The sequence below is a fragment of the Physeter macrocephalus genome, chromosome 14 (assembly GCF_002837175.3).
Source record: "Physeter macrocephalus isolate SW-GA chromosome 14, ASM283717v5, whole genome shotgun sequence".
NCBI classification, from domain to species: Eukaryota; Metazoa; Chordata; class Mammalia; order Artiodactyla; family Physeteridae; genus Physeter; species Physeter macrocephalus.
In genome coordinates this window covers 123,091,996-123,106,851 of record NC_041227.1, presented here as the reverse complement: position 1 = coordinate 123,106,851, position 14,856 = coordinate 123,091,996, and the positions used below count along the sequence as shown (strand labels likewise).

General features: G+C 60.9%; 1 protein-coding gene across 1 annotated transcript in view; it reads left to right on the top strand.

Annotated features, from left to right (window-relative positions):
- Nucleotides 1-14,856, top strand: part of LOC102995058 (BAH and coiled-coil domain-containing protein 1) — a 61,887-nt gene that overhangs the window by 7,484 nt on the left and 39,547 nt on the right. The window contains exons 6-9 of the mRNA XM_055089805.1: nucleotides 4,635-4,757; nucleotides 4,877-4,972; nucleotides 5,120-5,202; nucleotides 6,495-6,548. Of these exons, the coding sequence (XP_054945780.1) occupies nucleotides 4,635-4,757; nucleotides 4,877-4,972; nucleotides 5,120-5,202; nucleotides 6,495-6,548 (356 nt within the window). The remainder of the gene's footprint in view (nucleotides 1-4,634; nucleotides 4,758-4,876; nucleotides 4,973-5,119; nucleotides 5,203-6,494; nucleotides 6,549-14,856) is intronic.

Here is a 14,856-nt window from a genome sequence, read left to right as displayed (position 1 = left end):
ATCACCGGGTCTCCACCCGAGGAAGGCGGAGGAGCCGATCAAGTCTTGGTTTCAGCAATGTGACAGCGGGTGGGTTCTCCTCTCCGCCCCTTCTCCCGGCTTCTTTGGGGTGTAAATGGCCGGGCCTGGAAGCCAGGTGCCCTGGGCCTGCGGTTGTTGGGAGTAAACAGGGCGGCACGTTCCTTCTGGTGGGAGAACCACAAACTTCTCTCCTGCTAACAGTGTTTCTGATTGCCAATCTCAAAAAAGAAAAAAAGAAAAGAAAAATGCAGAGGAAAAAAAGATAATTTCCGGGTGTGAAAAGACCCCATCAAAGGGTCCCCCTTCCTCCTCATGTGATATTTTTTTGTAAAGGAAAAAAAATACATTTTCGTAAATACCTCATTAACTCAGTGACACGGTGGAGTGTTTCTGCAACAGTTACCAACATTAAGTAGGTGTGAAAAGAGTTACTTTCTGAAGACTCTACCCATCCTGTTCTGTAAGTGACAGAAGCAGACATCAAAGCCAAGGCTGCCCTGCAGAGCCAGGAATCCAGTGGCCTCGTGGATCGGCCAGGCTGTGGCCGCCTCACCCACCCCAGCGAAGCCATTTTTGGAATGTGGGTTTTTTCTCAGTGGGGCTTGAACTGCCCCCATGTCTGATTTTTCCTACAAGGATATTCCTATAGGAATATCCAGGTCACGTGAGCACTAAGGCAAATTAGCCAGCGAGGCAGGGAGCGGCCTTGTGCCATCCCTCATCACCCCCAAACGCTCCCGTGTATTCTTAGAAATCTCCCTCGTCTGCTGTGAGACTGGGTTCAACAGCCCGCACAGACAGGACAAAACGCACAGGAGGCTGTTAGAATAACATGGAGGGAGCTAAAAATACCCCTCAGAAACACACATAAAAAAGCCAAATCCAACAACAGAATGAGCTAAAAATATTCCAGGCTTTGGCAAAGAGTACAGAGTTAAATAAATTATACAAGAGCCATTCATGGGAGCAAGTTGACTTTCTCTCTTACGGGAACTTGGTTCAAGCTAATAAAAATAATAATTTACTGGCCACTGAGCTTTGCTTGAGTTTAGATTTAATTGGTGGGGCTTCTGGCGTTTGTCACTTCTTGGCGATTAGTGGGCTTGCCCTGGCCTGGGGTAGGGTGGGGATGGGGTGCTGAGTCTGGGTCCCTGGAAGCAGGGCAGTGTCTCTCCCCGCCAACCCGAGGAGCAGGGCCTGGGTGCAAGGGCAGGATGCCCAGGAGGCCAGAGAAGGAGGGAGGCTGCAGGGGAGTGGTCAGGGAAGGCAGAAAAGGGACAGGCAAGGCGCCGCTATTTTAATTTGATAAATGATCGTATACCTTTAAGAGTGTGTTTTAACAATCAAGATACACTCCAGCAAGTTGATAGGATGTTCGCTGTCAACTTACATATGTCATCAGCGGGGGCTGTGAGCATAAATAATGTGCGAGAGTGTGCGGGATGCGCTGCAGCCTCTCCAGGAGCCCGGCAGGTAGCACCCCTGTCTCTCCTGCTGTCTGGGGGCAGCTGCCAGAGGAGGACAGGAGTCGGGGCACTTCAGGCAGGGCTTTTTTCCCTCTGGGGAGTTCCCAGGTCTTCCCACCAAAATAAGAGCTCCAGATGGCTTGCTCAGAGAGACCACTGCGGGTGTGATCTGAGGCTGGAATCCAGCATTGGCTGGTATCTTTTCAGGGAGCAGATGTCTTAAGTTCAGCCATTTCCCAGGAATGTCAAACTTCCACCTTGGGATTAGGGTCAGGGTAACCTCCTTTGCTCTGTCCTCTTGCTTGCTCTTGATGAGACGCCCCCGGAAATCCCAGCAGGCCCTCCCAACTCCCAGAGGACTACACTTCCCAGAATGCTCCTGGTCTAGCTCCAGGGTCTGAGCCTGGGACCGGCCCTGAGCTGGGAATTCCCAAGCTCAGATAGAGTTCAGCCAGTGCCACTGGGAACGAGTGCTTTCTGGGCGGAAGGGGGCCTTGGGTGCCACCTCCAGTAACCCCTTGCCCTTTATCCTGAAAGAGGCCTCCGGGCCCTGCCTGGCTTCCTTCCTACCATAAATATCTGAATATAGGCCCCAAAAGATGGGAGCTGCCCCTCTGCCCCAGGGACACCCTGTGCAGAGGGCAGCTGCCTTGATTGGCATGGCCGGAGTCCCAGGGGGATTCCCACCATATGCCCTGATCTCAGCCCATTGCACATGGCCTTCTCAGAGGGGCCCTGGTCACACTGGCAAAGGGTCAGCTTGGAAGGGATGTGGGGACTCCACCTGGGTGGCATCAGCGCTGATCTCTGCCTAGAGAGTCCCATGCGAAAACTGTGCACAGACTTTGGGGCGGCGCCCCACTCCCCAGCCTCCCACTGACAGGCGGCAGTGAGCCCTATCAATGCCGTATTGACCAGCATCCACCCTGGATGACTTCTGATGAATAGAAACCATCCCCCCAGGATGGGGGTGCTGCCTTAGCCCCTCTGGAAGGAAGGCCTAGCCCGTCATCACCCATCCAGAGAAAGTTCTCACTCCTGCCACTCCCGACAGCCTCCCGGAGAGGTGGGCACCCCTTGGGAAAGGCCCTCATCGGAGGTCTTTGCTGGGACTTGCGCCACAGCTCTCGAGCTGAGGCCGACCTCAGGGCTTTGGGGTGCAACGTGTGCCCTATCTGTTTGGCAGTAGGTGACTTGCACTGCAGGGCTTCCTCCTGCCTTGCCCGCCAGGGGACGGCTCCCCAGGGTTTCCCTGTCCCCATTAACCTCTGAGGCCTCCTTTCTCCCACCAAAGACTCCAGATTAAAAGCAAACAACAAAATTACAACCAGCATGCACTGTCTAGAACATATCTCCAAAGCCCCAGGCCACGCCAAGGAAGGTTCGGGTTTTGCAGCCCACACTCCAAGGCTGCTGCTCCGTCTCGGCTTTGACGCCCTGCCCGATGACGTTTTTATGGGATAATATACCATTTAGATCATGCAGGCCTATTTGTCAGTGGGCCGCCCCTGTTTGTTGTAATATATAATATTACTGCCTCCTGTGGCCCTGCCAGCAGCTGCCACTGGAGGACGGGGACCGGTCGGTGGGAACTGGGTGTGGGCTTAGAGGAGGTAGGGGGGCGCCGGGTTGGGGGTTGCCCCCTCCCCGCTTATGGGATTGGTGTGGGTTTGCAGCAGGCTGCGGGCCTGGTGGAGAGGCATCCAGTGCCCAAGCTGGGAGCCAGCCGGGCTGGCATCTGAGGGCTGCTGCAGCTGTCCAGACGATTAGGTTCCAGATTGGATCAGCCAGGAAGCATTTTTTTTTTTTTTCTTTCTGACCTAGGATGGGGGAGGGGGGGGAGGGAATGAACAGGTGGGTTGGGTTCCCTGCCCCCTCTCCCCTCCCCCAGGTCCCCCAACAAAGAGTCCAGTGTCTTTAGATCCAAAGACTTTTGAGGCTGGGGAAGGGGGGACCCACTGTGTGCCTGGAACCGGAAGGAAAGTTAAAGCAGCCCTGCTTCATCCAAGTATAGGAACTTGGTTTCCTCTAGAAATTACTAGAAATGCAGGGGAGGGGCAGAGGATAGGTGTGCTGCTGAGAGAGGCCTCTGAGCAGTAGGCTGGGGTCCCCAAGTGTGGCCTGGGGTGGTATCTTCTTGGAGAACCTCGCCAAGTAAGAGAGACTCATCAGCCACATTTTAGTGGTGGTTTAATAACTAAACCACCCCTCTGCCATCTTCTTGGGAAAAGGCAGTCTTGGCTGTATCCCTTTGCTCCTCCTTCAGGGAAGCCAGAGCCTTTCTTCCCTGGGACTTCCTTCTGAAGGCAACTCTGGGGAGGGCACCATGGCCCTATCATCACAGAGCCAGACCAGGCAGGGCCCCCCACCATCAAGGCAGGCATGCTGGGAGCACAGCTGGATGGGGGTGAAAAGAAGGCAGTTTGGGGACAACCAAGGGGTGGAACCCAGGGTGGGGACGCGGTGGGGGTGTGGGGAAGGGGCTGCACTGCCAGGCTGCTGTCCACCAGCATCTCACGAGCATCTCACAGCACCCTGTGGCAGGCTCCGTCTCAGCACCGGCATTGCTGCCTGGCTCAGCCCGTGTGCCCTTTGGGGGCAGAGGCACAGACCTACCCTGCAGACCCCAGTGTCCCCACAGGCCCTCCAGTGCATTAACTGGCCGAGCTCACATGAGCCCACAGTGAATGGACACACGTCACACCTGCTCACGTGTGCTCACACCCCCAGGCGTGTCCTTACACACACACCTGCTCACACTCATGCAGACACTCGCTCACGGACACTCACAACTGGCCTTCAGGGAGGCACATCCCAGTTGGCCCCTGGGAGAGCCAGCCCCGCCCCGCGATCGGAATGTGCATTCTGATCTCTCTCCACTTCCCGCCACCTGCTCCATCCTTCAGCTCCTGGCCACCTGCCGGGAATGGAGCCTGAAGGTCCCCAGTGACCCTCGGTGGTAGACTCAGGGCCTGATGTGCAGGGCTTGGTGCTGGTGAGCTGCCCGCCCCTGCTTCAGCCCCCTTCTTCACTGTGTCACTGTGGAACCCATCCTCTGGCTTCTGCTGAACTGGAGCTGGCCCTTTCCCAGCACCCGCCCCAGGCTTCTGCTTCAAATGAAGCTATCCCCATGTCCAATTCCTCCAGGAGGTGCCGGTCAGCTTTCCCTGCTCTGCCTCTACCTGCAGGTCAGCCCCAAGCCTGTCTGGGCCTTCAGCCCTGCTTCTCCTTCCCTTGGGGCCTCCCTTACCCAAGCCCCCTACACCGTAGGTCAGCTCCCACCTACCACCCTTGCCATATCACTGTCCCCGAAGGTTCCCAACACTCAGCACGTGTGCCAAGCCACCCACAGGCTCTGGCCACCTGTACTCCCCTCTTTGCTGCCCCAGGTACCTTCTCTGCTCCCCTTCCCCTGTCCCTCCTGGAGTCTCCCCACCTGGGCAGCCCCTACAGCCACCAGTGCCCAGGCTCCACCCACATGGCCCGTGACCTCCGGCCCTGACTGCCCTTGGCAGTCTGTCCCCCCAGGCCTTGCAGCACCCCTGTCCTTCTCCACATGGGGCCACCCTCCCCGTGGGACCCCAGTGTCCTGAGTGTGGGTGTCTGTGCCCTCCATGCCTTTGTTCCCCCAGAGCTGGGCCTGGCCGTTGCTGGCCTCCCTCCCGTGCAGGATGGCTGGGGCCGAGACGGGGTGTGCGCGCCTGTCCACACTTGGGTAAAGCACACACGTGCCTGTGGACATGAAAAGAGCCCTGTTCGTTTTTTTTCTCCTGCAATTTTGGCCCCACACTGGAAAATCGAGACGATAACCCTCTGGGAGAACCGCATGAGGAAGAGAAGGGCAGGAGACACCGGAGTCTGAATTGGCCCTGGTCACTTCACTAAAAACCAAGGTGCCCGCCCGACACCCGACCACACATACATGGGACATTCACGTGGGCAGTGTCTCTAGCCTGTGTGGCCACCTCCCAGGGGCCAGGTCAGCATCTCCTTACCTTCCAGAAGCATCTTCTGTCGTCCGCAGAGGCTCCCAGACTGTGTGCGCTCCATTTAAAAGAGGTGTCAGAGCTAAAAAAATTGGCAGAGAGGACAGTCCCCTCCTTCTTAGTGTCACACCCAGTGACAGGGTGAGGGGGTGGCAGCGAGAGGTCCACTGAGCAGTGCAGCCCAGCGTCATCCTTGTGGCATGCGGACTGGCCTCTGGGTGCACGTGTGAGGTTGTGCAGTGGAGAGGGGGACCAGTGGAGATAGAACAAGGCTCAGGATGGGACTGTCCCTGCGGAGACACCGCTGCCCCCTCCCCCTGCAGTGAAGGAGGGACCTGGTGGAGCAGGAGCTGGGCACCGGGTGGGACCACTTTCTGTCTGTCCCTTGACTGGCCCCTGCAGGTGACTCCCTCACCGTCAACATGTGTGGTGGGGCACCTACGATAGATTGGAGGGCAGAAGCCAGCGGCTTCACCTGGACCTTAGGGCCTGGTGGGCGAGGGGGTACAGACGCTGGGGGAGAGCTGCCCGCTCCCCTCCCCTCCCTTCTGTGGTGGCTGTGTGGGTGGCTGCACAGGCAGGGGCTGGGGGGCAACCAACAAAAGGGAAATGAGGGCACAGGAGAGATGAGGGAGCAGGGCTGTGGCCCCTCGCCATCTGCTCCATCTCCATCCCGGGCAGGCAGGCATGGCAGCGAGGGGCTGCAGGCACTGGAACATTGTGTTGCCAGGTGGGGCCCGCTCGCTGCATCACTCTGCTTTCCAGCATTTACACACCAGCAGGCTTAGGAGCCGCTCCTGGTTTTGGCCTCAGTGCCCAGCCTGGGAGGAGTGCGTGGCTGCCCGGGGCTGGTGGCAGTTAGTGGCACACCCCTGCCTGCACATCTCGTGGAGGCTCTTTCCCACAAGCCCTGCCTCTCCAGATCCTGGTCGCGTCTCTCCCCCAGGCAGCGCTCACATCCCTGCACTTTGTACTCAGTGGGGCACGGGCCCTTGATGCCTCTTCCCATCACTCCCTATAGGGTCCTGGCGGCCGGCAGGTGGGGTTTCAGGACCCAGTCTTGGACGTGGACGCGGTGAGGGCAGGACCGGGGTTCCCGCCCGCCTCCTGGGCTCAGCAGCGCCGTGCAGAAGGGTGCCAGCAGATCCCTCTGTCCCTGGCCTGTGTGCACAGCCTTCCTCACCCTACACAGGATGCAGGAGAAGGAGCCGGACCTGTGGTCCCCCAGGACTTGCCCGTTTGCCTGGTGAGGCGGCTGCCCTGTCCAACTGGCCTTCCACAGGCCCGGCCAGCAGGTCACTTGAGGGCAGTTTGCCTGAAGTCAGTCCCCTTTTTGAGACATTTTGCATCCCTTTGGGTCTCCTAAAAATAAGCTTTTAATTTGTTTTAAATTAATATTAAAATTAAATCTAAATTAAATTGTAATGCATCTTTAGGTGAACTCTTAAAAAGCCCTTAACGAGTATGAATACAGATAAAATCAAGAAAAGTTGGGAAGGTGCCCACGAGCAGCATCATCTTTCCACCTGTCAAACATCTGCTCCAAGATACAGTCCAGTGAGACGGCCCCAAGCAGCTGCGCGAGGCAGTATGGGTCACCGAGAGGTCCGAGGGCCATTGTTGGAAGCCAGGGTGCCCGGGCAGCCTGTGACTTCCTCGGATTCCAGGGTGAGGGTGAGTGACCCTGCACACTGCAGCCACTCAGTAACTGTTTGTCTAACGAATGAGCTGGGTTAGAATTTCATTCTCTGGACGGAGCTCAGGGCCCAGTCTGTGGCTTGGGTGACAAGGACATTTGTGCTGTCCGGTCTGGGCAGCACTTTCTTCTGATGTTCCCACGCCAGCTGCCTGCCCTAGTGAGGTCAGCAGGTGCCTCGGGCTTACCTGGGCACTCCTCCTGGACTGCCTGGAGCTGATGGAGATTCAGGGCAGCCCCACCAGGCCCTGGGTCCCTCTCGGGAGCAGTCAGCTGGCCCGGGGCCTGGCCGCTGGACCAGGTGGCCGGAGGGCATGGTGCATCTTGAGGTCTCTAGACTGTGTGGGGGGCACCCTTTGGAGACCTCATTCCACCCGGGCAGCCCAGCCCAGAGCCCCCTCCCCTGCTCTGGCAGCAGAGCCTTTTCCACACACGACACTTGTTCGGAGCCCAGCATGTGAATCGGGCAAGGGGTCAGTCCTCAGGCTCAGGGCTGAGTCCCCTGCTGCCCCCTGGCCCTGAGGCAGGTGGGGTCCAGGTGGAGGCTCAGCAAGGCCACTTGCTTGCTCTGTGGTCACATTGGGAGCCACCCAGGAGCACAGGCTTCTGGGCTGGAGGTCCAAGGCTGGTTCTCCGCCTGAGCCCCCCGCCCCTGGAATGGGGTGGGGCTGAGGGACCATAGGGCTGGGTGTCCAGGCTGTGGGTGAGCTGCACGGGGCAGGGGTCTTCTCTCCGTTGGGAGCTCTTGCTGGGCCGCCCCGAGGCTGGTTCCCCGCTGGCTCCCCTGGGCTGGCTGGCACTCCATCCCCATTTGGGACCCCCAGACCAGTGGGGTGCACTTCACTCCAGAAACAGCTCTCCTTGCCCTGTTCACTTCAAGAGTTCCCAGAAACACTGTAGTTTTACGTCAGAGAATTGAGGTTTTCTCCCTACTTATACTCACCGTCTTTAGAAATTAAAATATTTTATCTCCGTTCTTTGAAGGAAGTGGGGTGGTTTGTCAAAGCGGCACCGTTAGAAGAAACTATAAGGAGACAGAGTCCTGGGTGCATCCTGCCCCCACCCCATCTCCCTTCTTATGGGGGTGCAGCGCTGCCCCCAGGAGCACACTGTGGGGGATCCCTGCTCCCCAGCGGGCTGCCCCCTGAATCCTCCTCCCTCCAGGAGCCGTGGGCAGCCCCGGTGCCAGGCCTTTTCCTGCTTCTGGTCACAGACTTTAGAGTCGGGTTGGGAGGGCAGGTCTGCTGAGAGCCTCAGAAGGCAGGGATGGGGTGCAGAGGGTGGCCTGTCAGAAATTCCAGAATGTGGGCTCCCTGGAGGTCTCTGCCTGGACAAGCACAGGGCGCCGCCCCCCCATCTGCTGGGAATGAATTGGGAGTGTTGGCTGCCCTCTTCCCCTGCCTGCCCACAGCTGAGAAAGGGGCGTGTTCAGGCCAGCTCAAGGTGCTGGGTGCCTGGGTCCAGGGCATGGGGTGCAGGAGAGCGGGGTGGGCACCTCCGACCCTGTCCAGATGGGCTCTCCCTCTGAGGGGACCAGTGGGGCTAGGGCGTGAGCGTGCACCCTGATGTCTACGCTGGGCTACAACCAAGGCGTTTGTCTCCTTGCAGCTGGCTTATTTCAAGATGGTGTGAAGGGAAGCCCTGCTTTGGCTGAGGATGCTCCTCCAGCTGGCGGGGTTTGGAGGGGGTGGCGCCGACCAGCCCTGGTCACCTCCCCGCGCCCCCACCCCCGCCTGTTTGCCGGCCTTCAGGGGCGTCCTGGAGGGGGAGTGCTGGTCGTTCGCCAGGGAGGGTGTGAGAGGGAAGGGAGGCGGAGACCCCAGAAGGTGTGAAGAACTGGAGGGGGTGGGGGCAGCCCTCTGAGTCACTCTCGGCCAGCGTCCGAGGCGGCCCCGGTGGGGAATGTTGGCCACCCCGCACTCCCCGCCTAGCCAAAAGGCTAAATTTACCCTTTTAATAAGAACCAGACTTATATCCGGTTTTCCTTTTCTTTTATTAGTTCTGGGCTGTTGGTGGTTGGGCCTGTCCCCTGTCATCATTGCCTTTATATTTGTGGGCCTGGTGGCTCAACAACCACGGAGTTTTCCTATTATGGCCTGTGAGACACTGCCTTTGGGCCAACCGGGTCTTCTGGAAGGTTCTCCTGGACCAGCAGAGAGGGGCTTCCCCTGTGACGCACTCATGTTTCTGGGCGGGCACCCCTCACCGGGGCTGCCCCCGCGTCCCGGGGCTGGGCTGGCGGAGGCACGCATTCCGCCCCCACTGCTGCCACCCCAGCCCCTCCCCCACCAGCACCCCCTCTCCCACGGCTGCAGCTGTCTCTTCCTGCCTCCAGCCTCTTCCTTCTCGTCTGTCCTTCCTTCCTCTCTGTGCCTGTCTCGGCCTCCTCTTCTTGTCCCTCTGTCTTCTCGGGGCTGTAGATGGCAGCTGGGGTCATTGGGTGGCATCCTCAGGGACTCTGAGGCTGTGGCAGCAGGGGGTGTCTTGAAGCAGGGCAGGCTCCGTGTCCGGTGAGACCAAGTGAGTCGGGGGGGTCAGACAGGCCGACATCTGGAGGCCACCGGTTTGTGGCTGGAGGGGACTGCCCCAGATCCCAATAATTTCTGCGTCCTGGAGAGCCTGCCTGGTGAGGCTGGCCCTGCCCGGAGGGGGTCCCAGATCGGAGGGGGCTTCTGAGCTGCTTCTCCACCACAGAGGAATCGGGCTCTCTGTGGGGAGATGGCCCCAGCCACGTGACCTGCCAGCTGCCCCCAGAATCCACGCAACTGCTGGACCCACTTCCAGGTCCAGGTGGCTGGGGGCTGAGCAGCTGGGCTGGGGAGGGGGCCGACTCCCAGACAGGAGGGGGTCGGGGGTCTTGGTGCTGCAGCTGGGTACAGGCTTGAGGCCAGCGTTCCCCTTCCACCGTGAGGAAGCTGGATGTGCCCCACAGGGTGGAGAAGGAAGGGGGCGTCCTGGTGTCTCTCGCCTGCCACCACAGGCATCAGACAGAATTAAAGGCCAGGAGCCTTTTTCAGAGTCTGGGCCAGGAAGGAGACCGGTTTGGTGGCAGCGTGACCCTGGGAAGCAGCATCCCTCAGGGCCGGCCCAGCCCGTGTGTGACTCCCTCACACAAGAACAAGTCACCACCTTGCGCACACTTGGAGCCAGGCGTGCACACCCACGTCCAGGGTGCACCCTCGGAGCCTCTGCCCCAGACCTGGGTGCACATCTGTGCCTGTGTGCACGGCCATTGCCCACATGCACACTCAGCCATGCACACACACCCAGACACACCCCGAGTGCCCACACGTAGTCCCTTCGCTGCCTCCGTGCCCCTGTACACAGACACACACAAAGACACACACATTGTCTCATGCCTGGGCCACTGGTGGGTTCCAGCCCAGCAGGCAGTGTCCCTGGTGGCAGCAGGAACTGAGCTTGCAAACTCGTGTACACCTAGAGTGGGTCTGGTGGCCGGTGGTGTGGTGCAGCCTCTATGGCCCCTGCTGTGGCCACTTTGGGTTTCCTGTGGCGCAGTCCAAAGCGGCCTCTCCCACCAGGGCCTGGTATCCCCATCCCTGTCCCCCTCCCCCCATTCTTCTCCTGGGTGGTCAGACAGATGGACGCCCACCTGCCTGCGAGCAGGCTGGACTGAAACCTCTCCACCCCCCACCCCCCCCACCCCCCTGTCCACGCGGACACCCAGGGTGGACATCCTCCCTCCCCTTCCCTCTCCTGGAATGAGAGGAATGTGGGCCGGGTCCACGCAGTGGGCTGTTATCCTTCCTGCCTCCTCTTCTCCAGTCCGCTCCCTCTGGAGCCTGGCCCAGCATCGGAGGGGTACTTTGGCCTAGGCAGGCCACCCGTCCCTCCAGTGTCTCAGCAGCCCTTGGTGTCCTGAGGGAGACCCAGGGATGGCCTCAGGGGAGCTGGGTGTCCCCGTGCCCAGGCAGGCTCTGCAGGGGGCTGGAGGCGGTGGGGGAGGCTGAGCAGGTGTGAGCAGGAGGGTGGGAGCTGTTCCGGGCGGCGGGTGCAGCCGCCAGACGCAGAGCTGGGGAGCCCGGTGCCAGCAGCCTGTCAGCTGGGCCTCCAGAAGCAGCAGGAGAGCCTGGGAAGGGGCTTGCTTCTCAGCAGCGGCCGCCAGCCATCACAACGAGGCCCTTTTTGTTTTTTTGTTTTTTACAACCCGTTTCACCGTTTCCAGAAAAGGTAGCTCACTTAAGTCAAAACAAATGCTCGTTCTGCTGTAGCTGTGCGCTCCTGCTCGCTCTCCCCAGCTCTTCGAGGCCCTTCTCTGTCCCTCTGTCAGCCTGGCGGGAAGGTGGAGGCTGGAGGGAGAGGGCAGGCACAGTGCGCACCTGGCTGTCCAGGGCTCCGGGCCTGGCCTGTGGTGTGCCAGCCCCTCGCGCTCTGGGGGCTTTGCTGCCAGTCAGCCCCTCCCTGGACTGGAGGCTCCCCAGGGCGGCACCTGGGCTCCAAGGCAGGAACACCCTCGGCACCCCTCGGGCCCGCCCAACATCTGTTGACCATCTTGGCTGCAGCAGGTGGGCCTGGCACAGGTTGACAGAGGAAGGCCCCTCCCCCTGGTTTTGCCTGGGCATGTGCGGTCACCTCTACCACGGCCAGCACATAGAGACCCTGTGAGCAAAGGCTGGGCCTAGTGGTCAGGGCATTCCCGCCCGGCTCCGTCCGGCTGGGGCAGCTGGGAGGGAAGTAGCCACGCAGCCAGGGTCCAGGTACGGCCTGTCTCCTGGTCCAGGTTGTCTGGGCCTTGGAGCGTGGGAAAGGATGGGCCTCCGGGGGTGGGGGCCTGGCCTGAGGAACTGGGCCATGGCAGTGGGTGGGGGGTGTCGACCAGCCCTCCTGGGCATTCTGGCTTCCGGAGTGGTTTTCTCAGCCAGCCCGGCACCCGGGCCAGGACTCCGCGGTGTCCTAGGCAGAGCTGAGGCGGCACTGGAGTTGGGGCTGGAGTCCTGTGTCTGGGGCTGCAAACCCTGGATTGGGCCAGCCGGGCAGTGGGGATGGCCAGCTGGGGGCTGGTGCGTAGTACAGGATGGCCTGCCTCAGTGGCCCTGCTGACACCTCACACAGCATTCGCGTCCCTGTCCCAAAATGATGCTAAACTTGGCCAGATCGCTGTGATGAGAGCCTGCAGAGGACGCAGGGCACTGGCCACCGTGACCATGCTCACTGGAGGGGCCAGGGCAGCCTTGGAGTGGACAAGCCTCATCCAAACCCCAGCCCGGGCACGTGGGGCCGTGGGGCCAACACTCATGATGCCCATTCCTTTGTCAGCCCCGTGGTGGGACCGCCACCTGGGATCGCGAAGACCTGAATGGATACAAGGTTCATAAAGCCCTTGCCGTGAGAAGGGCTAGTGCAGATGGTGCCAGGATCGGAGCTCCCAGCCCGGGGGCTCTGAGCTGAAAGTCCCTCTGGCCATCCCTGCTGCTCGGGGCTCCCGCTGTCCCCTCCCAGGTTGCTAACCACAGCACTCCGTGGGCAAGGACCTTGCCAAGAGGAAAGAAGCCTCCAGCCCAGTTCCCGGCCAGACTTGGCCGTGCAGCTCCAGCCCTGGCCAGAGCCCAGGCCGCCTCTGCTCAGGCTCTGTCTGGGACTGGCTACTGGTCGGCAGGCGGGGGCTGGGGAGGTGGCAGCCAGGTCTGCCCACGCCTCTGCTGGCTCGGCACGGTGCCATGGCCAAACTCCTTGGAGGTGGAAGTGACACGGGAGCCCACACGCTCTGTCTGAGGGTCAGAAGCCAGCTACGGGGGGCGGTGGGGGGACTCTAGGTACCAGCAGTCCCCTCCCCCACACCCACCATGGCAGTGCCCGCCCAGCAAAGCCTGTAGGACTTTGTCTGCTTCCAAACTTCTAGCCCAGGATGGCCGGGGAGAGACTGACCCCTTCAGAGCAAGGCTCATGGAGCCCCATCGTGCAGGGCCCAGGCTGGGGGACCCGTCAGGGAGTTGTCTTTGTACCTGCCCAGCGTGCATCCCCCAGGGCTGGCCTGCTGGTCAGAGAGTATGAGAGCCCTTGGCAGGACCTGCTGCCGCGGGCTGGGGTTTTCGGAGGAGAGGCCACCTGGGTACCTGCACGGGTCTCCCACCAGGGCGAGTGGGTGAGTGCCCAGAAGGTGGTCCCTGGGACACGTGTGTGGCTCTGCCCCAGGGCGGTGGGGTCTCCCGAGACCTCTGTTTCCTTCCTGGCTGTGTCTATCACTTGAACGTCTTACAGTGAAGCTATAAAGACATAATATTCATGTGACAAGCCTCTTCCGCTTTCAACATGAAAAGAAAAAGGAGGGAAAAGACCCCCCAGATAAATGGCCCAGCCTGAAGCAGGACACAGGGGGCTGCAAGCTGCCCACGAGGCTGGGAGAGGTGGAGCGCAGGGGCAGCCCAGAAGGCTCGGAGCAAAGGGGGGCCCTGGAGAGCCCAGGACCGCGGCCAGAGGGCGGGGCTGGAGCGCTGTCCCATTTGCTCACTTCCCACACTCTGGGACAGAGGTTCCTTCATGATGGACTCAGGAAGGGCCCCAAGAGGGTCCCCCAAGTTGGGAGACTGGCTGGCATGGGGCGAGGTAGGCACATAGCAGGAAACTCTGCCTGTTACTGATTTGTCCCCTGCCCCGTAGAGCCAGCCGGGACCGGGACTGGCTGAGCTGCAGCACCCCCCTGCAAATCTCCCATGCGGTGGGACCCCCTTCTGGGATGGTGTCAAAACAGTCACCCTTGAGAGTCCCCACCCAGGGCCAGGATCGGTCTCCCGGAGGAGGAGGGCATGAAGTCCCATGCCTCCCCCACCCCCACCCCAATTCCAGCTTAGGGCACCAGTCAGGTCAGACACCCCTCTGGGCCTCAGGCCTGCTCCCTACCTGCCCCTGCCCCAGGTGGGTGGCCCTTGGGGGTGTCGGTGATGGGTCTGCAGAGGTGGCCTGTTGCCCGTGCAGGGCCCCCAGGTGTGGGAGACCCTGTGAGGGGGCCGCCTCTGAGCCTCGGTTTCCCTGGATCCTCAAACCGGAAGGGCCGTATGGGACGCCAGGCCGCTTCTTCCACCCAGCCTGGGGCCTGCCCACTGCCCCCGCCCGCCGTGGTGTGGGAGAACTCAAGGTTCTCAGGCCAAGCTCCTGGAGAAATCCTTTATCCAGACCGACTCCTGGACTCAGTTGCTTCCCACTGTCCCCGGGAAGGGCAGGGCGGAGGGACTTCCCTGGGAGGGTGCGGGGGTGGGAAGGCCTGGGGGACATGGGGTGGGCCTGGGCGAGGCAGGAAGAGGCCTCAGTCATCCCGCAGGCATGGCCCTCTGCCTCCAGGGTCCCTGGAGCACAGCAGGGGCCGCCCTCCATCTCCTGCATGCTCTACCCGCCCGCCTGGGAGTCCAGTACTTCCCTTCCCAGCCCAGAGTCCCCTCCCCTGGCTGGACATGCCTGTGGTCTGGCCGGGGCCCATGGCAGTCCCAGCCTTGCGGTCTGGGAAGTCCCTGGCTCCTGGGCACCCTCGCCCCCTGCCCCTGGGTCCTCTCACGGTCTCCCTTTGGCCTGATACCCACCACAGAGGTCAGTTCACACCTTGGTGCCCGGCAGTGCTCACAGACCCTTCCTCTGAGGCCCGTGGCCAGGAGAGGCCTCTCTCGTCCACATGTCTCATTCCCGCACGGGAGTGGAGGGAAGAGGAGGGGAGCTGCCAGGGTCCCGGCGGGGCAGC